The sequence below is a fragment of the Triticum dicoccoides genome, chromosome 1B (assembly GCF_002162155.2).
Source record: "Triticum dicoccoides isolate Atlit2015 ecotype Zavitan chromosome 1B, WEW_v2.0, whole genome shotgun sequence".
NCBI classification, from domain to species: domain Eukaryota; kingdom Viridiplantae; phylum Streptophyta; class Magnoliopsida; order Poales; family Poaceae; genus Triticum; species Triticum dicoccoides.
Window position 1 is genome coordinate 698,245,732 of NC_041381.1, and position 8,895 is coordinate 698,254,626.

The 8,895-nt window shown below is 48.3% G+C and overlaps 1 protein-coding gene across 1 annotated transcript in view; it reads right to left on the reverse strand.

Moving 5' to 3' along the window:
- Window positions 1-7,071, reverse strand: part of LOC119349807 (probable receptor-like protein kinase At2g42960) — a 9,134-nt gene extending 2,063 nt beyond the window's left edge. Inside the window, exons 1-8 of the mRNA XM_037617896.1 lie at window positions 6,741-7,071; window positions 4,861-5,545; window positions 4,649-4,753; window positions 2,526-2,648; window positions 2,266-2,436; window positions 1,970-2,099; window positions 1,547-1,756; window positions 1,381-1,461 (exon numbers count right to left, since the gene is read on the reverse strand). Of these exons, the coding sequence (XP_037473793.1) occupies window positions 1,381-1,461; window positions 1,547-1,756; window positions 1,970-2,099; window positions 2,266-2,436; window positions 2,526-2,648; window positions 4,649-4,753; window positions 4,861-5,528 (1,488 nt within the window). The 5' untranslated portion in view covers window positions 5,529-5,545; window positions 6,741-7,071. The remainder of the gene's footprint in view (window positions 1-1,380; window positions 1,462-1,546; window positions 1,757-1,969; window positions 2,100-2,265; window positions 2,437-2,525; window positions 2,649-4,648; window positions 4,754-4,860; window positions 5,546-6,740) is intronic.
- Between the last annotated feature and the right edge of the window lie 1,824 nt (window positions 7,072-8,895).

Here is an 8,895-nt window from a genome sequence, read left to right on the forward strand (position 1 = left end):
TGGCTGGGGACGGGGGCGGCGGCGGAGGGGTGGTAGGCGTGGGACGAGGAGATGGCGCGGGCGGGGGTGAGGAGGAGGTGGAGGAGGGAGCGGGGCCTGGAGGAGGCGAACGCGACGGAGCGCATCGGGCCGGCGGCCCGGTGGATGGCGGCGGCGGCGGCGGTGGCCATGGCGGCGCGAGGGACGGAGAATGGGGATTCTGGTGGGGAGAAACCGTACGGGTTTATGCGAGCCGGACGGATGAGATATTTCCGGGCTCGCGAATGGGCCGCGCGTTCGCGTGAGCCTCACTGGGCCTGTGCCGCCGTGTTAGCCCTCAACAAATTGCTCTTCTTTTTTTTCTCAAAAAAATTGTTTCTCTGTTTTTGCATAACTTCACATGATGTTTTTTTTTGGCATACACTAGGTACTAGTAGTATTTAGAAGGTGTATTATTTTGAACAAATGTCTACAACGACGACAAATTATCTTCAGACAGGTCTATAGAAAACACTGCTAAATATTTCATGTTGCAAAAAAAAAGGGAAAGTATATTCGATGATGAATCTAAAGATACAAACCCAGCACTGCAGAAGTTGGTATTATTTTGTACGAATTTGGAGACCTCAATACGAAACAAAACATTTTCTCTAGGTTTTAAAGAATTCTGAAAGAAAAAAACACATACATATGGATATATATTACTTGTCTGCAAAGTTCATGGCATTTATATACGAGCTATACGAAAATCACATGTTTCTAGCACATGTATTATTCACTATAGAAGTAAATGTTTTTTTACAAAGCACGTCAAAACATATTTCATGATGAATTTTACACACATCCAGCATGCATCTATAAGTACTTATACACCCTTTGTTCCTAAATACAAGATGTGCATCTTGCATTTAGAAACAGAAACAATTTTTATTTTCAGATTTTTGAAGACTTAAAAAGTTTTCTTTTGAATTTTTGCAAAAAAACCCACCTGAGGATATATGAAGCATCATGGAAAAATGAAGCGAAAAAGGACGTTTAATAATACAATCTTAATACCCTAGAAAATCTTAATAGGTTTATTTATTGTTCATTCAAAGAGATACCCTAGACAAAGAAAACAGAAAAGAAAGAAGGAAACGATCTGTACAGGGTGCCGAAACGAAGCTAGAACAAAGGTCTCAGTCTCAGGGGATGATGATCACGCATGATCAATCAGCACTGCTCTCTCTCTCTACCGCCTACAATGCAAAATGAAGCGCAATGCAATGTCCTACAGGAAATGCCCATCATGCTATCTCTACTGCCCTCGGCCGGGGCCGAGTTCTCGGGGACGCCCTCGTTCGTCGTCGACGCCGGTCTTCAGGGCTGGAACCTCGCCGAGGGCCCCGAGTCGCCGCTCACCTCGAACTCGCTCGAGCTCGCCTTGGACTCCGCGTCCGCGTTGCCACCACCGGCATGGCCGCCCCTCCGGCTCCTCCGGTCCTTCAGTATAAGATCAGAACAAAACATTCAGGTATATGGTCTGGGGATGGCGTTGTGAGAGGAGCGGTGGGTAAAGTGGTACAACCTCCCGTGACGGGACGTCCTCTGCCTCGAGCATCCGGACAACGTGACCCATCGTGGGTCTCTTCTCAGAGTCCGGGTCGACGCACCGCAGCGCCACTAGGAGGGCGCGCTTGAGAGCCCGGATGGTTGGCTTCACCTCCATGTCACGGTCCACCACCTCGTCGGCTCTCTTCGTGCCGACCATCATTTTGAGCCACTCGACCAGATGCACCTGCACGGCATCCATGTCATAGTTTGATCAACATACATTCCCAGCAGCCAACAGGTAACACAACAGAAAAAAATTAGTTGCCAAGTAACACAAATGGGACTAGGTTTAAATGATGTTTATTTTGCTGTTGAAACAAATTGGACACTGGAATAGTATGTATGGGCTACTACTGAGCAAGCATGATACACTTGAGATGGTAGAATATATGCTCACCTCATTGGCTGGCCGACCATAGTCGACAGGATCCCTCCCAGTCACTGCTTCCAGTAGCAGCACGCCGAAACTGTAGACATCGCTCTTCTCGTTTAACAGACCTGTGTTGGCATATTCAGGGGCCACATACCTGAAACGACGGCAGCATAAAAGTTCAGTGCTCCTACAAAGCTAACTGCTTTTATACACAAAGAACAAAATCTTCTAACATTTAAAACCTCCTGCTGTATGTGAACATCAAATATTCCCATGACTACAGCCAGGAAATTATAAATTACAAAACAACAGTGGCATACCCGAAGGTTCCCATAACCCGAGTCGTGATATGGCTCTTCCCAGCACCCAACATCTTGGCCAATCCAAAATCAGAAAGCTTCCCATTGAAATCCTCGTCAATTAGGATATTGCTTGATTTGATATCACGGTGCACAACTTTTGGCTCTATGGCTTCATGCAGATAAGCAAGCCTGCATATCATTTAGTTTGATATAATGTCTTGCCCAACTAAAAGTGTGCATAATAAAATGTGCAAAGAGATGAATGATTTGATTCTTACGCTTTAGCAATTCCAAGAATGATTTTCATTCGGGCTTCCCAGGTAAGAACACCGTGCTGCCGCATGGCGCCGTGAATCCACTGCTCTAAGTTTCCGTTATTCACATACTCATACACAAGCATCCTGAAACAAAAATAAGTTTTACAAAGGGATGAAAGATGAAACAAGTCATAGACCATATGCTGCACACGAAGCAGGTAGATTTGCACAATGTATATTCACCATGAAAATTTAAACACACAGAGCTGAATCTTCATGGAGAAAACATAACAAACACTCTTCTCGTAGAAACCATAAACTGCTTATGTACTAGGGAATATCTTATATTATATGTACTGAAATAGGAAACTAGAACAGAGCATGGCACTGGTATGTTCAACCAAGGTTTGCGAGTCGACAAGTCGACGAGTCGTTCCGAGGTAGAGACTCATAGACTAATCGAGACTAGTCTAGACTAGTGCTAGACTAGTCGACATGGTACTGTAGTACTCAGCTACTAATACCTAGTGGTAGTATGTAGTATATACTAAGTTACTAACAGTACAGTATGCAATAAAACCAGCCACTGTCTAAATCATTGAGCTATGCAGTGTTCTGGGCCCAAGTGGGTATGGAATAGGACCAGCCACTGTCTAAATACTAGCCCAGCACCACGCATCACCCCCCAGCTGGCCCATTTGGGCCCAAATGGCCAGAGCCTACTTAGCCCCCAGCCACTGGAACCCTAGCTCCCGACCTCTCCAATCGCCGCCGCCAGCGCCATCACGCACGAGAGCACGCGTGCACGCGACCCGCGCCTCCTGCCGCCTTCCGCCGGTCCCGGCCGCTGCCGCCGCGAGCCCGCCGACCACCACCATGCCTCCTCCTTTCCTCTCCTCTCTCTCTCTTCCTTCTCTCCCGTCTCAAGGCCGCGTGCCCCTACGGGTCACGGCCATGGCCGCCGCCTGAGCACAAGCTCCAGCCGGCCGCCGCACCTGGCTGCGCCATCCGCCGTCCCTGCGGTGGGTGGCGGCGGCGGCGGCAGGGCAGTGGGTGCTGGCGGCGCCTCGTCCCAGCTGAGGCAGCTCTCTTTTTTGAGTCGCTCGACTCATATATGTCGACTAGTCCAGACTAGTCGTCGACTAGTCCATCCACGGCTCGACTCGTATTTGTAGTCTACACGAGAAAATGAGTCGACATCCACTCTGCGACTCGTAGACTAGTCGAGCGACTAGTCTAGACTAGTCGTTCGACTCGTAATCACTGTGTTCAACTTATCATGAAATAGGAAACTTGTCAGATTTTTTTTGAAAGGTTCTTATCAGATTTCTGTTTGGCTATAGTTCACCAATCACAATATTCCCCCAAGTTCAACGATGTTGACTGGAAAAGATTTTACGACATGCCAGTGTCACACTCTAACTCTGTTAAGAGGGCAGCCGTGACTGTTCCATTATGGTGTTTGTAAGCAGGACAGCAGAGAGAATTGTAGCGCTAATGAACAAGAAGAAACAACTGAGGCAGGTAGTAGTTTCCTTTTGTATTTCTGGCCTTAAACTCATCATGACTCTGATATTTACAGATGTTCTGTACTTAATGAGGAATAGTTAATATATTGTTGATCAATTAAGACTTAAGAGTTGAAGAGGGTTCTCAATTGTGTAAGGTCTACTCAACAAATTAAAATTTTAAAGATAACAACCTACATCATAATGTCCATAACACAAAGCACTGAACCAAACAAAAAATCGAACAAATTGAGAGAATGCTCTATAGAGGGTTTGGCTGCAAATCTTTCTGTATTAGATTTAGTCTTAACAACGACTAATTCAGATCGGTATTATTGATGAATGATCAGATATCATGCAAAAAACATGTGTAGAAGGGTTGATTTCAATATACGAAATGGAATACTTTGGCACATGCATTATTATGAAGTTGAATCGAGCTATAAATGTTTGACAGTTCCACAAAGAAAAAAAATGTTTGAAATGATATAAACTTCATATTTTGTGGTGAAGAGTTAATGACTGATCGACTCTGTGTGCAAGTGAACATAAATCAGTAGCCATTTGATGTAAACAAATATTACTGCACAAATGAAACTAGCCATCCATTGGTGCAGGTGATCGAAAATAGCTAACCTGTGGATTCCTTCAACACAATATCCTAGCAGACGGACCAGATTTTTATGCCTGACATGGCCAATAGCCTCAACTTCAACCCTGAACTCCTTTTCTGCCTGGCCCCTGCAGTGCCAAATCAAAACACAATCAGTATGGTGACACCACACAGAGCAAGTTTTTGTAAAGAAAATGTGACCCTCAAGGACCAAATCTAATCCAGAGTTCCTTACATGTTATTCAGTAGCTTTTTTATTGCTACATCAGTCCCATTGATGAGTCGACCACGGTAAACCACCCCATATCCACCCTCTCCAATGATGTTCTCCTTAGAGAACCGATTTGTCGAATGCTCCAAATCCCTCAGAGTGAACCAATGGCCCCAACCCAAGTGCGAAAATTCCGGGAGACCAACAAGAGGAGATGCGGAGACGGTCGCATACTGAGAATATTGCCTCCTAGCGTTGCCCGAGCTGCCTTCATCGCCAGAGTAAGCACTACCAGCCCTATCGCATTGGTAGGCCGAGCTGCACTGGCTCAAATTATCAGCGTCACTCGACTTTGTCCTGACCAAGTGTCCCAGCATTTTCCCAGAATCTTTTTCATGAGGTTTCTCCTGCACCGTCAAGGTGTTGCTTTCTTGCATTTGGTAGTTCTCAACAACAGCATGTTGGCGCACTTCATCCACAGCAATCTCCTTTGATACATCGGGGATTTGAGATACTGGGATCTTATCAGCAGACTTCTTCGGCTTCCTCCGGTAAATGGACCAGAAGCACATGAAACCTAGTATACAGAAGATTACCACCCAGATGCTGATGCCAATCACTATCCACAGCCTCAGGCCAAAGGGTGGCGTCTTTGATGACAGCTCTGCACGTAGGCTTTCGGCTGTCACCATCTCTGTTTTGGAGCGGCCTGCACACCAGGATCAGTAATGTAGTGTTAGCTTAGCATCCACTCAACCGGATGTAATTTAATCACCAAGGTGGCAATTCATTGAACACAGCAAGAAAGACAAACTCAGGTTAATATGAGTACACTTCATTAAACACAACAGGGAAGATAAGCTGAGATTAATATCAGAACATGGCATACACTTCATTGAACACAGCAAGAAAGACGAAAGGAGATTAATATCAGAACACGGCAGCACACTTCGTTGAACACAGCAAGAAAGACAAAAGGAGATTAAAATCAGAACATGGCATACACTTCACTGAACACAGTAAGAATGACAAAAAGAGATTAATATCAGAACATGGCAATACACTTCATTGAACAGAGCAAGAAAGACAAGCTGAGATTAATATCAGAACATGGCAACACACTTCATTAAACAGAGCAAGGAAAAGAAGCTGGGATTAATACCAGAACATGCCATAAACATCAGTGGACACAGCAGTGAAGACAAACTGAGATTAATACTATCAGAACATGGCATGCTTTTGATTGGAGATGGGATGAAAGGGTGCATTACATTGATAACATACTCCTACTTATCTGGGCGAGGACGAACATAAATAGAGCAATAATAAGAGCAGCAAGCAGTAATTATTCACCACAAATATGAAAAGGAAGAACATGAGGCACAATTTCCATGTGAAGCGAATTAATTAGATGAGCAAGCCAGGCAATGATGAGGAATCGTCTGCTCCCCGACGACTACCTGCCCCCTCCCGAGATGAACACCACTAACACATACACATTTACAACTAACTGTGAACTCCTGGAAGCTCATGGCCACGGCCAGATCAAGAACCTGGGGATTGGTGGCAAATGGGGCAAGAACGAAACGAATCGCGCATATCCCCGTCGAATCAAATCAAAGCTTTCCCCTTGGGCCTCCGCTGCAAAAGAAAAGATTCGGCGCTTTGTTGCTCGCTACCCGGGGAAAGAATCCAACCCAATCGAATCGGGCGAAATCAATCCCAGAAGCCCTCGCGAGCGCATTGGATCAAAGATACTGCTAGGATCCGGTAGCCAAGAACCCGCGCGCGCGCCATGGACGGACGCCCACGGCGGCGCAGCTTCCGAGCAGAGGAGGCACTCGCCGCCCCCAATGCGAGCCGGGCAGAGGAGAGAGGAGAGGGTGTGGAGGCGGGGAGATCACCTGCGGAGCGACGGCTGGCGGCGAGAAACCCCTGGCGGCCGCCTCCCGCGTGCTCCTCTAGGGTTCTTGGAGCAGCAGCACCAACCAACCACCCCCGCTGTCGCTATCCCCGTCGCCTCACTCACTGCCGCGCGCTGTGCCGCCGGCTGGAGCTGTCCCAGCTCCGGCGACTAGCTCAGCTGCGGCGCGTCGGCGTGGCTCCGGCGCATCAATGTGGGAGGGATTGGGAGGGGGAGGGGGAGCAGGGGAGCAAGCGGCATTAAAGTTTGGGTCACTCGAGTGAGAGCGCAGAAGCGGAAGGAACACAGCTGTAAAAAGAATGGAGGGGAGAGGCGAGGAAATCCGCCGTTCTCCGCTTTGCTACGCGCACCCCGTGATGGCTTTGCGAGGGACGTTGGGCTGAGGTTGTTTGTGATGATGATTAGTGGGGGGTTAATGGATGGATGGATGGTTAGCGTGTACTCGTAGCCTAATGATGATGCCAAAAATGTTTGTTGATGCTTCTTGTTTGATGAGGATGGAGCCATGTGTCGAATTGACCGGGTTATGCAACTAACCCTAGTATTGACAAAAAAGGGTGAGCTATATTTGGGTGAATCTACCCTTTCGTGAGAGAGGACCAGACGGGCGGTCGAAACCCTAGCAGTCGTCCCGTCTACTCCCCTCCCTTGTCGCCGTTGCCGAGGCAAAGCTCATGCGGACACGATGGCGAGGGGGTCTACTATGGGATGTCGAGGGAGATGTGTGCTTGTGTGGCGGTGTTCGTCAAGCGGTGGTCGACGGGCGGTGTTGGTGATCCTACACTGCGGTCTTCAATGGCGGTCCGACCTGGCTAGGTCATCGGAGAAGAGGGAGTCGGCGCGTGGTCCTGGACGAGGGCGAGCTCGACGTCAAACCTAAACTTGTCATGCAGTAGTATGGGTGATTTTTTTTCTTCATGTTTTCTGGAGGGAGTCTTTGAGTTTCGTCGGTGTGCTTGTCGTCGGGGGAGGGTGTGTCCAGCCGTGTGTTTGGCAGGTCTGGACGGTTTAGGTTTCTAGTGGATTTGTCTAGATTCGGTCGGTCGTCGTGGTTGTCGTCGGGGAAGGGCGTGTGCAGCCGTGTCTTTGGCAAGTCTACCCGGTTTAGGTTTCTATGGATTTGTCTAGATTTGGTCGGGCTTCGTGGTTGTCGCCGGGGGAGGAATGTCCAGCCGTGTCTTTGGCAGGTCTTGCCAGTTTAGGTTTATGTGGATTTGTCTAGATTCGGTCGGGCTTCGGGGTTGTCGTCAGGGGGAGGGTGTGTGCAGCTGTGTCTTTGGCAGGTCTTTCAGGTCTGCCCGGTTTAGGTTTATGTGGATTTGTCTAGATTCGGTCGGGCTTCGGGCTCTTCGGAGTTTCTACATGCCTTTTTTGACATTTTCTTTTTTGGGACGACGATTTCCTCCGCAGATCACAGCAGCCGGCGTCTCCTGGTCCGCGACTCTTCGACCACTGCTTGTACAAGCTCCCGAGTTTTAAAAAAACTTGATTTGGGGTGGAGGCCTAGAGTCAGCATCAAGCTATGCTCATGGCGCATCGCCTATGAAAGTAGAGGAAGAAGGTTTGCCACAGCAAGGCGGTGTTCTTGTCTTATTGTAGGAATAATGTTCTTCCCGCTCTTTCCTTGTTTCGTTGGTGTGCTTGTCGTCGGGGAAGGGCATGTGTAGCCGTGTCTTTGACAGGTCTAGCCGATTTAGGTTTCTGGTGGATTTGTCTAGATTCGGTCGGGCTTCGTGGTCTTCAAGGTTGTTGTCAGGGGAGGGCATATGCAGTCGTGTCTTTGGCAAGTCTGACCGGTTTAGGTTTGATGTGGATTTGTCTAGATTCGGTCGGGCTTCGTGGTCCTCGAGGTTGTCGTCGGGGAGAGCGTGTGCAACCGTGTCTTTGGCAAGTCTTTCAGGTCTGGCCAGTTTAGGTTTCTGTGGATTTGCCTAGATTCGGTCGGGCTTCGTGGTCTTCGGGGTTGTAGTTGGGGGAGGGCGTGTGCAGCCGTGTCTTTGGTAGGTCTTTCAGGTATGGTCGCTTTAGGTTTCTCTGGATTTGTCTAGATTCAGTCGGGGCTCTGTGGTTGTCGTCAGGGGAGGGCGTGTGTGCAGCCTTGTCTTTGGCAGGTCTTTCAGGTCTGGCCGGTTTAG